The following is a 21563-nucleotide window of genomic DNA, read 5'->3' on the forward strand; positions in this document are numbered from 1 at the left end:
ACATCACCTTGTAACATTGTTAGGATTTATTAATCATTAGATCAGATTTACGTTTCAGAAAGCATGTGTAGCTTAATGGTTAGAATAATGATCTGGGGACCCCAGGAACTGGGTTCAAATCCAGTTTCTGCCACTAATTCTTATTTATGACCTTGGGCAAATCACATTATCTCCAGTTACCTGAGGTGCCCATTAGACTGGAAGTTATCTGGGGAAGGGGCTCATTGTATCCTATATGTAATTTGTTGTAAAGAACCCTGATTTTGGGTGCTGTCTAAAATGCCCAAATATGTCTTTCTTGGTGTATAATTCTACTGCTACCTATACAGTTCAGCATCTAGATACATTAGTGCAGTAATTTATAAGTATAAACTCAAGGGCCCTAACCAAATATGTAACTACTGATCTAAAAAGTCATGCTAACAGGTCTTCTGCCATATTAGGAATTTTCAATGCCTGCTTTTGTTCATGACACTCGTGGACTCCTGCGGCAGACACCCCTACAGCAGCCTCCACAGGTCCGGAATCTAACTGCTGTTTTCAAAGCGATTTATTGGGTAATATGGTGTCATCCTTCTCTGTCTAGCTAAAAGTGTGCTTCAGTTTCCATGGCGTGCATACTTTTAGAGACTGGAAATGGAGGGTTCCTGAGGGCAGGTTTGGGTTGGGGGAGTAAAATGGCATGCATACATTAGATTTTCAAATGCCCTTGTGTTATTTTGCCCCGCTTGACTGCCTGCACCAATAGCAGGTACAAAATGCATGGATGATTTTAGCAGGTACAAAGTACACTGGTGATTTAGCATATGAACTTTGAAGCTGCTAATTTTCAAACAAAATTGTGCAGGCAGCTAAAAGCTCCTGCCTACTTCTTTAGCAACAATGTGCACTATTCAAAATTGCCCCCTAATATTTGTCTTGTTTGTTACCCTTCAGGTCACAGCCTTTCATGAATAGAATCTAAAGGTAGATTTGGATGTATGCAATAGTGTATCAGTCTTTCAGTGTCCCTCCTGTACAAAGATGAGAGGTCACTGTGCTGTGTAATAGCTGGCCTGACACCCCAGGGTAGATCATTCAACTGACTTCGGGAGCAGGAGTGCTCTAGTAGAAAACTTGGAGAGTATCTAAGGCTCACTAGTTCAAATCCTGCCCTTCACCTTGTGACTGTACACAGGCCGCTCCATCATCCTGGACCTCAGTTCACCCAACATAAATAATATTAAAGGCCTGAGCACTCATCTAGACCCAAAAAAGTAGGATGTATTTCTCCTAGGACAGGCAGGATGGTAGTCCTCACAGATGGAGCCCAGCATGGAAAACTTTTGCCAAAGTTTCTAGAAGCTTTGTCTGGCACACTGAGCATGCCCAGCATGCCACTATCTGTGTGTCCATGTGAGGTGCCCCTACAGTCTCTTCTTTTCTGCAGTGCAGTTGCCTCGTGGCTTTTTGGAGCTCTGCTTCATCTTCTTTCGTGTTAAAACAGCATTTTGTCTCCCTTTCCAAAGTCTGGTCCCCCTTCTCCAGTCTGTGTATCTCCTTGGCGTGGTAGGTAAACATTTTTTTTCCTTTCTCTGCGGTTGATTCCTGGCGTCCCACTTCAGTGGTCCCCGGTCATTGACCGCACACCGGGGGCATCGCACGACATCTGAGGGTGTCAGCTATGTGATCAGATGACTCCCGCGGGCTGTCGTGCTCAGCTCGATAAAATGGAGGAGCATTTTGGTTCCAAAAAGTCTGCTCCATCCACTCCCGTGTCTGAGTCATCGACACCGGGAGTCGAGGGGAACCACTTGATACGTTATCCCTGTCTACACCCCTGGTGGCATTATCCAGGGATTGAGGAGACTGTGACTGGCCCTCCATGGTCTCGCCGCTTTCAAGGACGTTGGGATCCTCAGCCTCCTCAGCACCGGGGAAAGACCAGGCTGAGCACAGTGGGAGATCCCAGAAGCATAGACATCAGTCACCGTTGGCACACTGCTCCGGTTCCGGTGCGGTACCAGCGGCTACCATACCGCCACCAAAGCAACACCCCACCCCACCCCCCAACCCCGTGGTTCGGAAGCTCCATCGTCCAGGAGTCCCAGGCGTTCCCTACCAATATCTGTGCTGGGCACCGTGCCCCCTCGGAAATCTGAGGAGGCACCGGTGATGTTTCATCCCCCTCCTTCAGTCCTATCCTCACTGGACTTTCAGGAGGAGCTGGACCGCAGAGTGCAAAGTGCAGTGCTCTGAGCTCTATGGAGCGTTGAGCTGCCCCCGTCTCCGGCCCCCATTCTAGTGCCAGTGCCCGCACTATCTGTCTTGGTGTCCCTGCTTGAGCGTATGGACATCCTACTTGGTGCCCTCCCAATGCAGCCATTGCCTGAAGGACCTTCGGTTCCCCAGCAGCCATTGATGCCCCCCCGGGAGCAATCATCATTGGATCCGAGGAGGAGGAAGACTCGTCTGGTGCTGTGGTCCTGAGGCCTCTGTTCCTAGAGCCTTAGCCCAGACCCTCTGGCTTCTCACAGCCACCAGAACTGTAGATTCCCTCTGTGCCTTTGAGACCCTCGGAACCCAGGGCCAGGGATTTACACAGGCCTCACCCTGGCAGGTCCCACGACAGCCTCAGCGAGGAAGAAGGTTCTTACGATCTGTGGGGGGATGATTCTTCAGTCTTCCTCTGAGATCTCTGACAACCCCCTGTTGGAGTCCTCGCCTCTGGAGGAAAGGCACCTATCTTCTCCGGAGGACCTCTCCTTTGTGGGTTTTGTCAGGACCATGGCCGATGCTATCCCCTTCCAGCTATTCACGGGGGAGGATGCATGACATAAAATGTTGGAGGTCCTCCGATTTGTTGATGCTCCTAAGGAGAATAGTGACTGTTCCCATTCATGACATCTTTAAGGACCTTCTCCTTCGAATGTGGGAACTCTATTTCTCCAGTAAATAGGAAGGCGGATGCCACCTACCTAGTACAGCAGGCCATGGGTTTTGAGAGTATCCTCTCCCTCACCAGTCTGTAGTAGTGGAGTCCACTCTCACAAGCCAAACACTCCCGCACCCATGCCTCTTCCCCTCCAGGGCGGGAACATAGGGAACTGGATGCTTTGGGTAGGAAGGTTTTTCAGGGCGCTATGCTCATCACCCATATCACTTCCTACCAGTTGTACCTGACTCAGTACAACCAAAACCTGTGGAAACAGGTACAGATCTAGCAGAACGACTGCCACAACAGCAACAGGAACCGTTCTCTGCCATTGTACAGCAGAGTCTTGAAGCTGGGAAACACGAGATGAGGTCCACCTTCGATGTTTTTGAAACAATGGCCAGGGTAGCTGCCATGGGCATCGGCGCCCGTAGGATGGCCTGGCTCCATGCTTCCGATCTACGACCAGAGGGGCAAGAGAAGTTGACTGCCCTCCAATGTACAGGTAAAAACTTTTTTGAGGATAAGGTCAGAGATGCGGTAGCTCAGTTGAAGGATCCGCTAGTGCTTCAGATCCTCCATCCTCTGTCAGGAACCAAGTTCCAAGAAGTCCTTTTATCAGCAGTGGAAATATTACCCCCCTGCCTCTTGGACTTGCATGCCCCGTGCTAGATCCAGGGGCTGCTCCCATCAACAGCGAGCATCTAGACCCCAGCAGGCCCCCCAGCAGGCCCCAGCTACGGGCTTTTGACTGGCAGCAAGGGAGCATGGGTCAGCAAGTTGTACCCTTGATGCTAGATCCTCCAGTGGGAGGCAGACTTCTTTACTTCAGCCACCACTGGTCGGCCATCATTTCGGACCACTGGGTCCTTACCATAGTTCACCAGGGGTACCGATTAAATTTCAGAGAGATCCCAGAGGACTCCCCCCCCCCCCCCTCCCCATGCCCATCGTAGGGTTCGTCTGCCCAGCAGGTCATACTTCAGACAGAGCTATCTGCCCTTCTTACAGCAGGAGCGGGTAGAGCCCATCCGTAGTCATCATCAGGGCCGAAGATTCTATTCCAGGTACTTTCTCATACCAAAGAGGACTGGGGGCTTGCACCCCATTCTCAATCTCAGGGCGTTCGAACAAATTGCTCAGAAGAGAAAAGTTCAAGATGGTCTCTCTGGGCACTCTGATTCCCCTCCTCAGAAGAGGGGACTGGCTGTGCTCCCTCGATCATGAGGACACTTACGCCCACATTGCCATCTTCCCCAAACACAGAAAGTATCTTTGTTTTGTGGTGGGGAAGGCTCACTACCAGTTCAGGGTGCTGCCTTTTGGTGTGGCCTTAGCCCCTCGCGTCTTCACCAAGTGCCTGGCAGTGGTGGCAGCGCATCTCAAGTGCCATGCGCGGTGCAAGTCTTCCCATACCAGGATGACTGGTTGGTCAAAAGCGACTCCCACGCAGGGGCGCTGGATGCTTTGGCCCTGACGATGCAAGCACTGCAATCTCTGGGTTTTGTCATCAACTACCCAAAATCCCACTTCTGCCCATCTCCCCAGCTGGACTTCATAGGAGCCAGGCTGGACATGGCTCAGGTGAAAGCATTCTTGCCCCGTGATCGGGCACTTGCTCTATCTTTGTTACATTCTGATTGCTGCGCACCAAGGTTGCTAAGTGGCCACCTTCTGCTTTGCTTGTTGGGTCACATGGCAGCCTCAGTCCATGTTACCCCATTAGCCCGCCTTTGCATGCGCAGAGTGCAATGGATGTTACGGTCACAATTGCAGCAGACATCCCAGGACCTCGAAGCCTATGTCTCCATCACACAACCTCTGAAGATCTCTCTGTCCTGGTGGGAGAATCTCCCCAATCTAGAGTGGGGGATTCCCTTTTAGGCTGCCCCGCCTCAAGTGGTACTTACCACCGATGCCTCTCCTCAGGGCTGGGGAATGCATGTGGACAGCCTCCACATCCAGGGCTACTGAACCATTCAGGAAGTCCTCTGCCAAATAAACTTCTTAGAGCTTTGTGCGATTCTTATGCTGTTTGGGCATTCAGAGACCAGTTGTCCCACATGGCAGTCCTGATTCGGATGGACAATCAAGTTGCGATGTGGTATATCAACAAGCAAGGAAGCATGGGTTGTTCCTCTGTCAGGAGGCAGTACAGATCTGGTCCTGGGCTCTGTCGCAGGGGATGTCTCTGCGAGCGGCATACCTACCCAGGATGCTGAACGTGCTGGCAGACCGCCTAAGCCACTCTTTTCAGCCGCACAAGTTGTCCCTGAACCCAGATGTGGCGGCCTGGATTTTCCACCAGTGGGGAACATAGGATGTGGACCTCTTCACCTCCCCATATAACTGCAAGGTAAGCAGTTTTTGCTCCCTTTTTGCATGGGATGGCCGTCCAGCCTCGGACGCCTTCACCTTCATTGGGGCACGGGTCTCCTGTATGCATACCTTCCTCTTCCGCTCCTCCTGAAGATTCTCCTGAGGTTCCAGCAGGACTGAGGGACCATGATCCTCGTGGCACTCTACTGGCCAAGGCAGGCCTGGTTCCCTCTCCTTCGGGACCTGACGATCAGGGATCCCATCAGACTGGGGACCGCACCCAATCTGATAACACAGAATCAGGGCGCCTTGCACCATCCGAACTTCCGGGCATTAGCCTTAACATCCAAGCTGTCAAGAGCCTACTCCTTCAGCCTCTGGACCTCTCAGAATAAAATCCTCAGCCCTGCTGGTGGCTTCCAGAAAGCCTTCCACCCGGAAGTCTTACAGGTTGAAATGGAAGAGGTTCGCTATCTGGTGTGAAGAGCATGGCTTAGATCCATTCACATGCCCCCTTCCCAGGTTCCTGGACTATTTGTGGCACCTTTCAGAGACTGGGCTTAAAACCTTCTCGGTCAGGGTTCATCTAAGTGCGGTTAGTGCGTACCATCGAGGTGTCGCTGGCACACCCATATTGGTTCAATCCATAGTAGGTCGCTTTATGAGGGGTCTGCTTCAGCTAAAGCTCCCTCTTCGGCCTCCTGTTGTGTCGTGGGACCTCAACATCGTACTGGCGTAGCTCATATGTCCTCATTTTGAACCCTTGCACTTCTGCGAACCGAAGTTCCTCACGTGGAAAGTTATATTCCTAGTGATAATCACTTCGGCTTGTAGAGTTAGAGAGCTTCAGGCCTTAGTTACATACCCGTCGTATACAAAATTCTTTCATGATCGTGTGTTCCTGCGTACGCATCGCAAGTTCCTGCCTAAGGTTGTGACTGATTTTCACATCAGGCAGTCCATTGTTTTGTCCACCTTCTTTCCAAGGCCACATTCCCATCCAGGGGAACGTGCTCTCTTCGTACATTGGATTGCAGAGGGCTTTGGCTTTCTATCTGGAAAGCACAGCAAGTTACAGGCAATCCACTCAACTTTCCCCACCGCAACTCCCAACCTATTGTTATCGAAAGAAACAAATAGTGCCTTCAGCCAGTCTGTCCTTTACAACCTCTTTCAGATTTAAACCCAACTCTTCCTGTCTAAGGCCCTTTCTTTGGTTCAGGCTGTCTCCCCGTGTTACTAATAGCACCACAGTTATTTTTGTGCCCATTGGCACCTAGTTTGGTGTCTGTTGCACATGGTTATGGTCTGGAGCAGCATGTAGCCTGGTATTCACCCATCTATGAGGAATACCATCCTGCTTGTCCTAGGAGAAAGCGCAGTTGCTTACCTGTAATGGGTGTTCTCCTAGGACAGCAGGATGGTAGTCCTCAGGAAACCCGCCCACCGCCCCGCGGAGTTGGGTTGTCCTGCATTTTTTTTTTCACTCGTATTATTTCTCTTTTACAAGACTGAAGGGGGACCTCGGGTGGACACATGGATACTGGCATGCTGGGCATACTCAGTGTGCCAGTCAAAGCTTCTAGAAACTTTGACAAAGGGTTTCCGTGCCGGGCTCCATATGATGATGTCACCTGTCTGTGAGGACTATCATCCTGCTGTCCTAGGAGAACACCTGTTACAGGTAAGCAACTGCGCTTTATTTAGAGGTTCATATTAAAAAGATTCTTGCAGATAAAAATGGACTTTGAAATTCATCAGCCACATTATTTTATCTACACCTGTTTGAAAACAGTTATTCTACCGTGGAAACAACAAGACCATAACATGAGTCCCGATGCGCCTGAGGTAGAATAAAAGTGCCCTGTGGCCAGATGCAGCTCCCCCCCCCCCCCCCCCTAGAAGTTTAAAAAAATTCACCAGGGGTTTTACTAGATTCCCCTGCCCACGCCAGGACCACCAATTGAGGCAGTCCTGCATGAAGCAAATGAAAGTGAAATAATCAACAGTGCCACATATCTACAACTTCCAGCCACCCACCTTCTTATTAAATCTCACAGCTCCTCCCAAAATGTGAAGCCCCTACTCCTGCCCGCCCCCCTTTCCATATGAAAATTAGTCATAGAAACATAGAAATGACGGCAGAAGAAGACCAAACGGCCCATCCAGTCTGCCCAGCAAGCTTTCACACTTTTTTTTCCTCACATACTTATCTGCTTCTCTTGGCTCTTAGTAACCTTTTTTTATTCTATTTCCCTTCCACCCCCACCATTAATGTAGAGAGCAGTGTTGGAACTGCATCTAAGTGAAATAGCTTAATTTAGTTAGGGTATTAACCATCGCAATAAGCAAGCTACACCCATGCTTATCTGTTTGTTCAGACTGTGTAATTCAGTCCTTGTTGATTGTTGCCTGAATATAGATCCACCTTTCTTCATTCTCCCCTGCCGTTGAAGCAGAGAGCTATGCTGGCTTTGCATTGAAGTGAAATATCAGACTTGCTCCCCTGCCGTTGAAGCAGAGGGTTATGCTGGATATGCGTGAATTGTCAAAATTTCCTCCCCTGCCGTTGAAGCAGAGGGCTATGCTGAATATGCGTGAATTGTCAAATTTCCTCCCCTGCCGTTGAAGCAGAGAGTTATGCTGGATTTGCATTGAAAGTGAAGTATCAGGTATTTTTTTGGTTTGGGGTAGTAACCGCCGTAACAAGCCAGCTACTCCCCTGCTTATATGTGGTTGCAAATTCTTTTTTCCACATTTCCTCTTGCTGTTGAAGCATAGAGCAATGTTGGAGTCGCATTATTGAATAAGGATGTTCATCTCCAGGTAGTAGCCATCATTCCCTCAAGCCACCCCCATGCCTCTTCTCTTCATTCACATCCTCTAGACTTTATGGATCCACAGTATTTATCCCACGCCCCTTTGAAATCCTTCACAGTTTTGGTCTTCACCACTTTCTCTGGAAGGGCGTTCCAGGCATCCACCACCCTCTCCGTGAAGAAATACTTCCTGACATTGGTTCTGAGTCTTCCTCCCTGGAGTTTTAAATCGTGACCCCTGGTTCTGCTGATTTTTTTGCAATGGAAAAGGTTTGACGTTGTCTTTGGATCATTAAAACCTTTCAAGTATCTGAAAGTCTGTATCATATCACCTCTGCTCCTCCTTTCCTCCAGGGTGTACATATTTAGATTCTTCAATCTCTCCTCATAAGTCATTCGATGAAGACCCTCCACCTTTTTGGTCGCTCTTCTCTGAACCGCCTCCATCCTGTCTCTGTCCCTTCGGAGATACGGTCTCCAGAACTGAACACAGTACTCCAGGTGAGGCCTCACCAAGGACCTGTACAAGGGGATAATCACTTCCCTTTTCTTACTCGATATTCCTCTCTCTGTGCAGCCCAGCATTCTTCTGGCTTTAGCTATCGCCTTGTCACATTGTTTCGCCGACTTCAGATCATTAGACACTATCACCCCAAGGTCTCTCTCCTGCCCCGTGCACATCAGCCCTTCTCCCCCCATCGAATACAGTTCTTCCGGATTTCCACACCCCATATGCATGACTCTGCACTTCTTGGCATTGAATCTCAGCTGCCATATCTTCGACCACTCTTCCAGTTTCCTTAAATCCCATCTCATTCTCTCCACTCCTTCCGGCATGTCCACTCTGTTGCAGATCTTAGTGTCATCCGCAAAAAGACAAACCTTACCTTCTATCCCGTCCGCAATGTCGCTCACAAAGATATTGAACAGGACCGGTCCCAACACCGACCCTTGTGGCACTCCGCTCAACACCGCTCTCTCTTCAGAGAGAGTACCATTTACCATCACACATTGTCTTCTGTCCGTCAAACAGTTTGCAATCCAGGTCCACCACCTTGGCACTCACTCCTAAGCTTCTTATTTTATTCACCAGTCTCCTGTGCGGAACCGTATCAAAAGCTTTGCTGAAGTCCAAGTAGATGACATCGAGCGCTCTTCCTTGATCCAATTCCTTGGTTACCCAGTCAAAAAATTCTATCAGATTTGTCTGACAGGATCTTCCCCTGGTGAATCCATGCTGCCTCTGGTCCAGCAATTCTTCCGACTGTAGATAGCTCACTATTCCTTCTTTTAAAAGCGACTCCATGACTATTCCCACCACCGAGGTGACCTGTAGGACCCCCCTCAAAACCTCATCACCAACTGTTCAAAATAGCATTGGTGGCCTAGTGGCGCCCCCGACACCCGAATACCTTCAAACAATCATTGGTGGGCAGATTCAGGGCCCCGTAGCCCCAGGGCCGGTCAGTGCCATTTTTCAAAATGCTTTTGTCGTGTAACTACCTTGTAACATTGCATATGGTGCCCCAAAATCTGTCTGTCATCCTCCTTAGAGGCGTGCTGACTTCTCTCTCAGCACCCAGGGGATACGAAGCCAATAGGGAACAGTGAATACAGAGCTCTGCCAGAAAATTAGATAAAAGCACACAATTGGCTTCAAGGTATTTCCTCCAACAGGTGTATAGTGCTAGAAACTGCAAATTCTCCCGAAAGAGACTCTTCCCTTTCCTGTGCAATTCAGCACAGGATCTTTATCCTGTTGGACTCTATGAATCTCTCTGTTGGGCTGCCTTAACTCCTAATGCTTCATTAGTATCCTTTGAAGATACCTCTCTCCGAACCATGCGCTGCTGAGCGACTGTCGGCTTCCCCTTTGTTCTAGTTTAAAAACTGCTCTCTCTCCTTTTTAAAGGTTAGCGCCAGCAGCCTGGTTTCACCCTGGTTAAGGTGGACCCCATCCCTTTGGAAAGGACCCCCTTTGCCAAAAGATTCCCCAGTTCCTTACAAAACTGAATCCCTCTTCCTTGCATCATTGTCTCATCCACGCATTGAGACTCTGGAGCTCTGCCTGGCTCTAGGGACTTGCACATGGAACAGAGAGCATTTCAGAGAATGCTACCCTGGAGGTTCTGGATTTCAGCTTTCTACCTTAGAGTCTAAATTTGGCTTCCAGAACCTCCCTCCCACATTTTCTTATGTCGTTGGTGCCCACATGTACCACGACAGCCGGCTCCTCCCCAGCACTGTCTAAAATCCTATCTAGGTGACACGTGAGGTTCGCCACTTTCGCACCAGGAGGCATGTTACCAGGTGATCCTCACGCCCACCAGCCATCCAGCTGTCTACATTCCTAACAATTAAATCACCAACTATGACAGCCGACCTAACCCTTCCCTCCTGGGCAGTAGCCCTGGGAGATGCATCCTCTGTGTGAGAGGACAATGCACCACCTGGAGAGCAGCAGGTCTTTGCTAGAGGATCATTTCCTGCTGCACCAAGTTGATGCTCTCTGATCATGAGACCTTCCACCTCCAAGGCAGCACCCGAGCTGCCAGTCTGGAGATGGGACTTGGTTACTATGTCTCTAAAGGTCTCATCTATATACATCTGTTTGCCTCATCTCCTCCAGATCTGCCACTCTAGCCTTGAGATCGGACTCGTTCTCTGAGAGACAGGAGCTCTTTGCAACTGATGCACATGTACAACTTCTCACCGGTGGGTAAAAAATCATACACATGACACTTGATGCAAAAGACTGGGAGGCCCCCCTCTTGCTGCTGGACTGCTGTCTTCATCTTAAATTTGTTCAGTTCCTAGTTATGTTTTAGGTTTCTATGGGAGTAGGAATGCATATAAATAGGGTTCTTAAAATGTATTAGTGTATTCATTATATAATTATTTATTTATTATTTTTATATACCGACATTCGATCTGAGATATCACATCAGTTTACATTCAGGTACTGTAGGTATTTCTCTATCCCCAGAGGGCTTACAATCTAAGTTTGTACCTGAGGCAATGGAGGGTAAAGTGACTTGCCCAAGGTCACAAGGAGCGACAGCAGGATATATCTGGTAGTGACCTACAAGGGAATGATCAAACTCTTGATAAGGTGTGGGGAATTTCTGAATTGAAATTAAAAGGCTGTTTTTTTATTTATTTATTTATTTTTAGTGTGAAATTGACACCTGCCTATAAATGAAAGGATGAGCTAGAAGTGGGTGGGTGGGAGGGTTGGGAAATACAGCCTTCTGTTTATTGCCTGCCTTTCTGACTACCTATTTAAAACCAACCACACAAACTTCAGTTTATCGCCCGCCTTACTGACTCCTGAGGGAGAGGGTTGTCTAAATTTAGCAATAGCTACACTGCATAAAAGGGCAGCCGAGAAATTCCGCACTGTGTTCAAATGGCATTTTAGGTATCAGCAGACAAAACAGGAGGAAAGTGCTTTAAAACACCGGTACTGTCAAGAATCCAGTAAATGAAGGTGTGGGAGGTAAGAGATGAGATCTATCCACTGAGAATCTATTAAATCAGGAACTTCGGAAGATATGAACAGGGGCAAAAATAGCCCCCCTGGCCCCTATAGAATTGTCTCATGGCCCCTCCTCCTACACTCTGACAGGATGTAAAATAACTTTCTGGCTACTATATTGGCATATGTGAGGAGGGGTCCTAAGTATGTCCACCCTCCTCTTTCCCTCCAGAAACAGCTACATTGACAGAATGATTTCTAATCCCAGATATATTGTGGTGCTTTCTAACCAAGTAGAAAGGCGGTGGGGGACTTAGGAAAGTAAACGGTACTGCTAAGCATCGTAGATGCTGGTTGACTGGATCTGAACCAGGAGAGCTAAGCTTGCAGGACACACCTCCTCATCCCTCGACATCTCTCCTTCCCTTCAGCAGGCTCCTGACTGTCCTTCCCTCCTCTCCCTCTCAGGTGAAGTTGGAGATGGAGACCCTGGTGAGGGAGAAAGGGGTGAATTCCTTCCAGATGTTCATGGCCTACAAGGACCTGTACATGCTGCGGGACAGCGAGCTGTACCAAGTCTTCCGCCATTGCAAGGATCTGGGCGCTGTAGCACGAGTCCACGCTGAGAACGGAGAGCTGGTGGCCGAGGCAAGTCCAGCTTGGATCATGTTAAGGAGGAAATGAGAGGCAATTTCCTTGGCTTGGATCCTGTGGCAGTTAAATCCTTAAAAAAAAAAAAAAAGGAAGTAGTTTCTGTTTACGAGGTACTCTTGTGCTCATCAGAATATCTTGTGTGCTGGGAAATTAAAGTATATGATTGACTGACAGATCACTTTTTAACTGACAGGGGGGGAAAATAGACTCGGTTTGATAGTATAGCATTGTAGTTTTCTCTAGCTCAGTATTTTTCAAGCCAGTCCTGGAGTTATCCCCAAGCCAGCCTGGTTTTCAGGATATCCACAGTGAAGATACATCTGCATACAATAGAGTCAATGCATGCAAATCTCTCATGCATATTAATTGTGGATATCCTGAAAACTGGAATGGCTAGGGCAGTAATTTTTACTATTTTTCAAGCAGGGTTCACGTTGGCAAAAAATAACTTTTATGTGAGAGCCAGAATTGTCACTAGACAAAGTGACCAGTGCCCTGGTCAAGTGAGGGGTCCCCCTACCTGCTCAGGTGGCATCAGATTGACTTGGGTAAAACAAAGTCTGCTCGACCACAGGCGCTCTCTCCCATCAGAACATAAGTGGCATGCTGGGTCAGACCAAGGTCCACTGAGCCCAGCATCCTGGCTCCGACAGTGGCCAGTCTGGGTCACAAGTACCCGGCAGATCCCATAAAGTAGATCTGATTCCTGTTACTCTCAGGGATAGCAGTAGCTTTCTTTAGTCAACCTGGCTAATAATGTCTTATGGACTTTTCCTCCAGGAACTTGATGATATCCTCTAGCAACAGATTGCACAACTTGATGGTGCCCTGAGTGAAAAAGTACTTTCTACAATTTTGTTTTGAATCTGCTGATTGTTAGTTTTATAGCGTATCATCCTTGTTTTAGTATTATTTGAAAGTGTAAAAAGCCGTCCCTTATTTACCCAGTGCTCCCCACTCATGATTTTATAAACTCCTATGATGTCCCCTCTCAGCAGCCTCTTTTCCAAGCTGAAAGAGCCCTACCCTGTGTAGCCTCTCATCATCCTCTGCACCCCAGCCTGTCTCCACCAGTCAGCCTCCATCATCCTGTCCCTTCCAAGCCAGCTCGTGCCCCAGTTTGTAATCCTCTCTCGCCGCCTTCAGATGCTTGTTGTCTGTGCTGCTTCCAGAACAGCTGTTTGGTTTTCTTCTGGCACTGCACGCCTCTCAGCGACTTTGAGCTACGCGGTGTCTGAATTCTTCCACTGTTCAAACTCACTGAGAGCTGCACGGTGCTGGAAGAAAAGAGAACAGCTTTTCTGGAGAAAGTGGGGAGAAGAAAGGAAGCCATATTTGAAGTCAGTAGGAGATGCCATTGGCTCGTGAGCCTTACAATGAAGAACAGTGAGCTAGGGGATACTGCAGTCCTGGCTTGAAAAATACTGCTCTAAGTATTGTGCCTTGAGTTCTGAACAGGCAGTCATCAGCCACAGGGTAGGGTCAGCTCCTTAAATCCAGGAGATAGATTTCTAGTACGTGTAAACTCCTAGAATTGGAGATGCAGCAGACATGGACCATGGGCTGGAGGCATGGGAACTTATAGGAAGGACGTAGTATGGAAGGAGAGTGAGTGTGTGGTGGTGGTTTGCATTGCAACCCCTATGACGTCTTTATCCATAGTAACTCTATTTCCTGTTGCTCTTTCAGGGAGCTAAAGAAGTTCTGGACTTGGGCATTACTGGCCCAGAAGGGATTGAGATTAGCCGACCTGAGGAGGTAAGGCAGCCTTTGGTCTGCATTTCAGCCGACTCAATCTGCAGGTATGGGAGGGCAGGAGACTCTGTCCTGCATCTCCCTAAGGGACAGTTGAGTGTCATCTGTAAGACTGAAGTTTACATTTCTTTCTCTCGTTGTTTCCCCCCTGCAGCTGGAGGCAGAAGCTGTGCATCGAGCAATAACTATTGCTAACCGAGTGAGTAAAGCATCCGCCAGGAGTCATTTTTCTCTCTGTCTGCTTTTTTGGGGCAGCTGGGTTCCCCTTTTTCCAAGAGTGTACTTGATTGCTTAAGTAGTTAAAACAGTGCCCGTTTTAGGATGCCTTAGTGAAGACCATTAACATGTACAGTTGTGAGGTTTGTGCATGTTAGAGTAGATGTGTGCCACATTTTGGACTATTTAGCACTACTATGGGGCCTAGATTATTCTACAAAATGTACTTAGATAATTAAAAAATGTTCTTGCATCCCTCATCTGCAATCATTTAATTTAAGGACAGGTACATTCGTTGCTACTGAATGCTTTGAACATAAGGCCCAATATGTGAGTACCAACATGTCCTGCACATCTATAGCTCCTGGGCATTGAGCCATTGTACTTGCAATATAGAGGGAACATTCCAGAATAGGTTCTCAGGTTCCAAGTGGGCGCTACAGGTAAACTTACTTAAAGATCTAAGATCTGCATCTGAGCTGCTGGAGTGAACTGGTGTCCATGTTGCATTCTGGTTGTTTTTTCACCTTAGACCTTCTGTCCTGTTTATCTGGTCAACGTTTCTAGTATGTCAGCTGGTGATGTCATCGCTTCAGCTAAAATGCAAGGTAAGCCCAAGACTGCATTTTGCCTCTTTGAAGTTTGCACTTCTCGACTCAGCAAATCACATCCAGCCTTCAGATTCCTCTGTACCTGGCCCCTGAAGTGGAATTTCAGCACTTAGGAAGTGCAGGGCCCAGCAAGGCTTACAAGGCCACGTTTCAGAGAACTTTCTGTGGGTAAAAAGCATTTTCCCCAGTGTAAATCCCCCAACCCTGTGTGCGGGTAAAAGTACATGTTTTTAGATTTATTTATTTAAGATTTTTATATTCGGCTTTTCACACTTTATATAGCACTTCAAAGTGGATTACATTCAGGTACTGTAGTTATTTCCCTATCCCCACAGGGCTTGCAATCTATTTTTGTACCTGAGGCAATGGAGAGTAAAGTGACTTGCCCAAGATCACAAGGAATGACAGCAAGATTTGATCCCTAATTTCCCTGGGTCGTAGCCCAGTGCTCTAACCACTAGTACTTCTCCCCATGTTCTGGGGCAGCAAAAGTCAGGGGAGAAACTGTGCTTGAAGTTTGGGATTTTCACAACCATGCTTGTTGTTTTAATTAAAGTGTCCGTAGAAAAAGCAACTGCAAATCTCTGCTGGTAGTTTTCCTTTGAAAATTGGCATAAAGAACAGGGGTAAAAAGTAGCCCAGATTTTGCAGCTATGCTGATGGTAGTATGAAAATTGACTGCCTGTGTGCTTTTAGGGATGTCTTTTATTCCTGGTGGATATGATTTTATTATTTTCAGATGTTTTGTCATTTTACACTCTCATGTTATATTAAATAGTGTGTTGAATGTAATTTTATGTCATGGTTAGTTTTCCAAATTATTATGACGATATGCTTGTAACTTGCCTGGAGCTTCTCGGAAAAGATAAAAAAAAATAAATCAAAATCGGATGAGGCTTATCCATCTGCTTTCAAGACCTGCCCTTTGCTTTCATCCCTGCTTGCCCCTCTGTGGTATGCTTTTAGGGATGTGAATCGTTTTTTGACGATTTAAAATATCGTCCGATATATTTTAAATCGTCAAAAATCGTTAGGGCCACGATACAATACCAATTCCCCCGATTTATCGTTAAAAAATCGTAAATCGGGGGAAGGGGGAGGGCAGGAACTTACTTACTTGCCCTAAACCAATGGCAGGAAAACCGGCACACTAAAACCCCCTAAAACCCACCCCCGACCCTTTAAATTAAATCCCCCACCCTCCCGAACCCCCCCCCAAATGCCTTAAATTACCTGGGGGTCCAGCGGCGGTCCGGAACGGGCTCCTGCAATTGAATTGTGTTGTCTTCAGCCGGCGCCATTTTGCAAAATGGCGGCCGCAAAATGGCGGCGGCCATAGACCAACACGATTCGACTGCAGGAGGTCGTTCCTGACCCCCGCTGGACTTTTGGCAAGTCTTGTGGGGGTCAGGAGGCCCCCCCAAGCTGGCCAAAAGTCCCTGGGGGTCCAGCGGGGGTCCGGGAGCGATCTCCTGCCGCGAATCGTTTTCCGTACGAAAAATGGCGCCGGCAGGAGATCGACTGCAGGAGGTTGTTCAGCGGCGGTCCGGAACCCCTGCTGAACGACCTCCTGCAGTCGAATCGTGTTGGTCTATGGCCGCCGCCATTTTGCGGCCGCCATTTTACAAAATGGCGCCGGCTGAAGACAACACAATTCAATTGCAGGAGCCCGTTCTGGACCGCCGCTGGACCCCCAGGTAATTTAAGGCATTTGGGGGGGGTTCGGGAGGGTGGGGGATTTAATTTAAAGGGTCGGGGGTGGGTTTTAGGGGGTTTTAGTGTGCCGGTTTTCCTGCCATTGGTTTAGGGCAAGTAAGTACTTCCCTCCCAAAGTTGATGAAGTATTAAGGCATTTGGGGTGGGGGATTTAATTTAAAGGGTCGGGGGTGGGTTTTAGGGGGTTTTAGTGTGCCGGCTCATGATTTTAACGATTTTCACGATATTTTAAACACCCAAACGGCAACAATACGATTCCCTCCCCCTCCCAGCCAAAATCGATCGTTAAGACGATCGAGGACACGATTCACATCTCTAGTTATGGTACCATGGGAATGTGCGGGTAATGCTGAAATGTCACAAGAGGTGGCCGAGTGAATTTCCTCAGTGTTTCTAAATACCAGGTTTACTGTACACTCAGAATGATATAATGCTAGAATGATATGGTCCTTGAGGGCTTTTGTTACCTCACAAGATGGGAGATAGGGTGTATGAAGGAGAAGCAGGCAGTAAAAGACTTCCTCACTCAATGTTGCTTTGGAGTGAAGTACACCCAGGACACTGTTAGTAAAAGGTTTTAGCGTGAAGATGCCACTGAGAGACCAGTCACTCTGCTTCACAAACAAGCCTTATTATAATATTAATTTGTGTACATTCCTGAAGCTATCTTGGGCAAAACAAGAAGAGCAATGCAGTGCCAAAGCTCAGCAAAGTAACCGTTTTATCAAATAAGAGGGAGCTCCAGCACTAGCAAGAAGACTGTTGCATGGGTATTATTGATTATTATAATGTATTGACTTGCAATTTGCCCCTAATGCGTTCTGATAAGAATGACTAAACAAAAAGACACAAATGTGATAATTTCATATTTGTACATGTTGTAGAAAATTCTGTAATTACAAAAGTGGCTTGTTAAATATAGTTTCTTGGGTGTTGCACTGGAACTGTCCAGTCTGTATCAGCGACTTCCAACCTGGACCTCAAGGCTCCCCAGTAAGTCTGGTTTCCAGGAGCAGGGGTTAAAGTGGAGCAGTTGACCAGGGCCTCCAAAATTAGATTTAGAAAAATAAATAACACGGGGAAAGAATAATTGCAAAGAATGTTCATAAATGAAGTTACCTAAGGTATCGCCAGAAATTGATTTCAGAATGTTATAAATATGAGTCAGGCACAAAAGCCTCATATACAAGCCAAACAATAACAGAGAGCACTTTTGAACCATAAGAATAAAGGGGGCAATGTTCAGAAGTGTTTACACAGGTAAATGCGGTTTGTAAATGTCCCCCTTACTGTGGATGAAAGTGTGTGTACATTTACCACATTAAACAGTGGGAGATGTTAGGCCAGGGATATCCTTTTAAAAGCATCTCATTTAAAGCAGGTGCAAAGGTCGCAGCCACTTCCTATCCTGGCCCACCTTTTCCAAGGCAAATCATGGGGTGGGCCTGTGCACACTCCTTGCAGTCTGAACATGGCTGTCAAAGAATTCAGTATTGGCGTGAGGAAAATGGAAGCAACATTCCTGACAGATTTTAAAATGAAGGGGCAGCAAAATTTCATTTGTGAATAGGTTTGAAAAAAAATTGCTAAGGCCAGTCTCAGCATATTTACATCTGCTGGGAATAAAATTCAGCTTCATGTTATAAAGGGGAGGCTACCCAGTGAACATAGTTTACTGGGAATTCAGACTTCTCTCAAAGTTTCAGGATATCCATAATGAGCATGCTTGAGAGAGATTCTGCATACACAGGCTTAAAAAACCAGGGTCATTGGTATATGTTGGTTACACAGGAAAGCAAACTGGTTGGGTGATCTCAAGGACTGGGTTAAGGACCACTGTTCTATCCAGGTAGTAGTGTGGAGGTGAAGCAGAGAGGACTCTACATGCATCTGTGATCCAGATTGTGAAGCTGTGTTCTCAAACCTGGAGTTGGCTGCCTGCAGCCTGACCTGTGGAGCTGAGCTGCCACTGTAACATTTTCCTGGCCTTCGGTTCCAACCTCACAATGTGCAGTTGCATTTCTTTGTTTGAGTTGCTGCTCCTCTCTGCTTCTCCAGGGAAAATAGTCTATGGCGAGACGACCACAGCACATGCAACACTGAATGGATTACAGTACTATCACCAGGAGTGGTCTCACGCAGCAGCCTACGTCACTGTGCCCCCATTAAGACTAGACACCAACACGCCAACCTACCTCATGAGCCTGCTAGCCAAGTAAGGAAACGCCAGAAACTGACCTCCTATCCCCTCATAGCAATGATCTTACCCAGAGGAGTGATGGTGAGGAGTTAAGACTTCTTGCTCATTCTTTCACCAAATCATCTACTTAAGCGTTATGGCCTGCAGATATGGGTGAGGATAGGCAAGGGGGAGCCAGAAGCAGTAGATACAAAGAACCTCATAGCTATGGCACTTGGATTAAAGGCGAACAAAACCTGCCTCTGTGGGAGTTGATGCAATATAGCAGTGGTTCCTGAATTTGTCCTGAGGGACCCCAGTCAGAGGTTGGTTTGTTTTTTTGTTTTGTTTTTTAACTTTCTCTTTAGTAAAACGCACAGACAGAACAAGCAATGTGAACAGGAGACAGAAGGAAAAAGGGTACTGGTGTCTAAGCATATTCAGTAATAACAAGAAAGGACAATCCAAATAAATGCAACTAAGAGGAATATAAATAATAAAGACTAGCCGCTCAGTAATTTAGACTCCTCCAGTCCCAATATGAACCCGGTATCAACACATACAATTCGGATTTCTCTTTAAGCATTTAAGTAATTTTATCCATCGATGCTATTTTGGCAAGAATATTTAGGCCAGTGAGAGAGTTGTGGAGAAGTTTTCATTGGGAAGTCTAAACATTTCAATTTTTAATTCCTCCTCCCCCCTCCCCCCCAAATACCTACCAGCCATTATTGAGAGAATACAAAGGAAAGCCCAGTAACAGCCTGAATCATCCTATTTACCTCCTGCCCAAAAAGTTCCACTTCTTTGCATACCCACCACATATGAATAGAAGTGCCGGTAACCTCACAACCCCTCCAACACAAAGGACTGGATACACCGAATTTAGGAAAATAGATGGGATATCAAGAAGCTTTATGAAGCAATTTCTATATTAGCTCTTGGCTTTTATAGCAAATAGATAATCTTTGCAATCACCCCCCAAGTACGCTGCCAGACACTAGTATCTAACTCCAACTGGAGATCATGATTCCAGTGTTCTGTCATCAGCACATTGGTGTCGGGCTCCCCTTCCCCAGAAGCTAGAAAACCATAGATTTTGAGTTATTCCCTTAGAGCTGAATGGGGTTGTGTCACCAGTTTTACAAATAAATTCCTCTTACAAAGCATCACCCTCTAAAGTCAACCTCCTAAGCTGCAAGGATAGATAGTGAGTATGCATTGGTAACTGGAATTGCACCCTCGGTTCTTCAAATGAGTGAAAGGATGTTCACTCCAAATTTGACCTAAAAAAACAAAGGCCAGCTCTGTGCCACAGTTCTATATCTGGAGAGAAAGTGACTGGAGAGAGGCGAGTATTTGCAAACAAGGGGGTAATAGGCTTGACAGATGAGCATTATTTTCCTAAGTATTTGCTTGCCTGTCTCCATATCTTAAGAGAATGTAAAATAATTGGATGTAATCTGCAGATCTTATTGAGACTTAACACCAGGTGGATAAAATAACCAGGCAGCCAAGTCTGCCTCAAGATCCGACATCCTAAGTCACTTCAACCTTGATCCTTATCTGCCCCTATCCATCCTTGCAGACTGACCAGCCGAGATGCAAGACAATGTAGTTCAGTTGGGTTTTCAGGATATCTGCAATGAATATGCATGAGATGAATTTGCATGCAGTAAAGTCAGTGCATGCAAATCTCTCATTCATATTTGTTGCAGATTTCCAAATAATCTGGCTGGCTGGGAGTCCCCCAGGAAATTTTTGGGAATCACTACAGCGCAGGATCAGTCCCTCTGTTTGGGTTTTGTTTTTTTTTTAATTTTCCCAATACTTTTTAACTTTGAATTTGGATTTAATTACTAACCTTTCTAAATCCATGTTCAAGGCAAGTTGCAGTTCAGGTACAATAAGGATGTCTGTGCCCATAACATTCCATTTCTTTTAAATGTATTTAATCAATTTTATTATTAATTTCTAGAGGAAAGGACTTTATTGCCTTTGAGTGTGCATTATCCTCGGAGGAGTATCCTTCTTTCCCCAACCACTTTTTTGGGTAAATGTTTTTATTTTCTAGACCCCCTCGTGGATGCCATCCCTGCTAACTCCTGGTCTCCCCCTTGCTTCTTCCCCAGTGATACTCTGAATGTTGTAGCTTCTGACCACAGGACCTTCACCTCCAAGCAGAAGGCCATGGGCAAGGAGGATTTCACAAAAATCCCCCACGGCGTTGCGGGTGTGCAGGACCGGATGAGTGTGATCTGGGAGAGAGGAGTGGTAAAGTAGCATGTCTTTCCTCTACGCAATTCCTGTCCAAGCGTTGGGTTTTTTAAGTCAGCTTTCCCTCCCCCTCTCCCCGCCACAGCCTCAGGGACGGGTGCAGTCATCTCAATGCCACGTTCATTCGCTTCCCATCCCCGTATCCCATCTTCACTTTCCTCCCAGATGGTGGCTGACTGCTTCCACATCAACGTTCCCAAAATTAGTCCTGCTAAATGTGTGATTAACATTTCCAGTGCTAAGTATGTTTTCTATGAGTCTAAACAATTGTGAGATTCTCTTGATAATAGATTGACTTCTAGTTCTTTACCAGTTTCCTGGATAGAGGGTGTTTGATGCGTTGTATGTTGTTAGTGTTCTCTTTCAGTTGACTGTGGGGTTTTTTTTTCTTCTTTCATGATTAGTATATTCTCCCCTTAGTTTCTGTGAGATCCTCTCACATTTTGAGGACTTATAGAACACAAGCAGATGTTCTGGTTTTATTCTGAATGTGTTTCTGTAAGCTGTGCTCTGTTTCCTGGACAAGTTTTTGTCTTGTCTTATTAATATACTGAATTAATAAATAAATAGCATATATAAAAAAAATTTGTCTTGACTTCTCAACTAGGTCACTTCCACATCCCCC

General features: G+C 46.7%; 1 protein-coding gene across 2 annotated transcripts in view; it reads left to right on the top strand.

Moving 5' to 3' along the window:
• The window catches only part of DPYSL5 (dihydropyrimidinase like 5), a 159981-nt gene that overhangs the window by 84263 nt on the left and 54155 nt on the right, over positions 1–21563 (top strand). For both annotated transcript variants that reach the window (XM_029596282.1, XM_029596284.1), the window contains exons 3-8: positions 11999–12178; positions 13874–13942; positions 14094–14138; positions 14688–14763; positions 18541–18697; positions 20794–20935. In XM_029596282.1, the coding sequence (XP_029452142.1) occupies positions 11999–12178; positions 13874–13942; positions 14094–14138; positions 14688–14763; positions 18541–18697; positions 20794–20935 (669 nt within the window). The remainder of the gene's footprint in view (positions 1–11998; positions 12179–13873; positions 13943–14093; positions 14139–14687; positions 14764–18540; positions 18698–20793; positions 20936–21563) is intronic.

This window comes from Rhinatrema bivittatum, chromosome 3 (assembly GCF_901001135.1).
Source record: "Rhinatrema bivittatum chromosome 3, aRhiBiv1.1, whole genome shotgun sequence".
Taxonomy (NCBI): Eukaryota; Metazoa; Chordata; class Amphibia; order Gymnophiona; family Rhinatrematidae; genus Rhinatrema; species Rhinatrema bivittatum.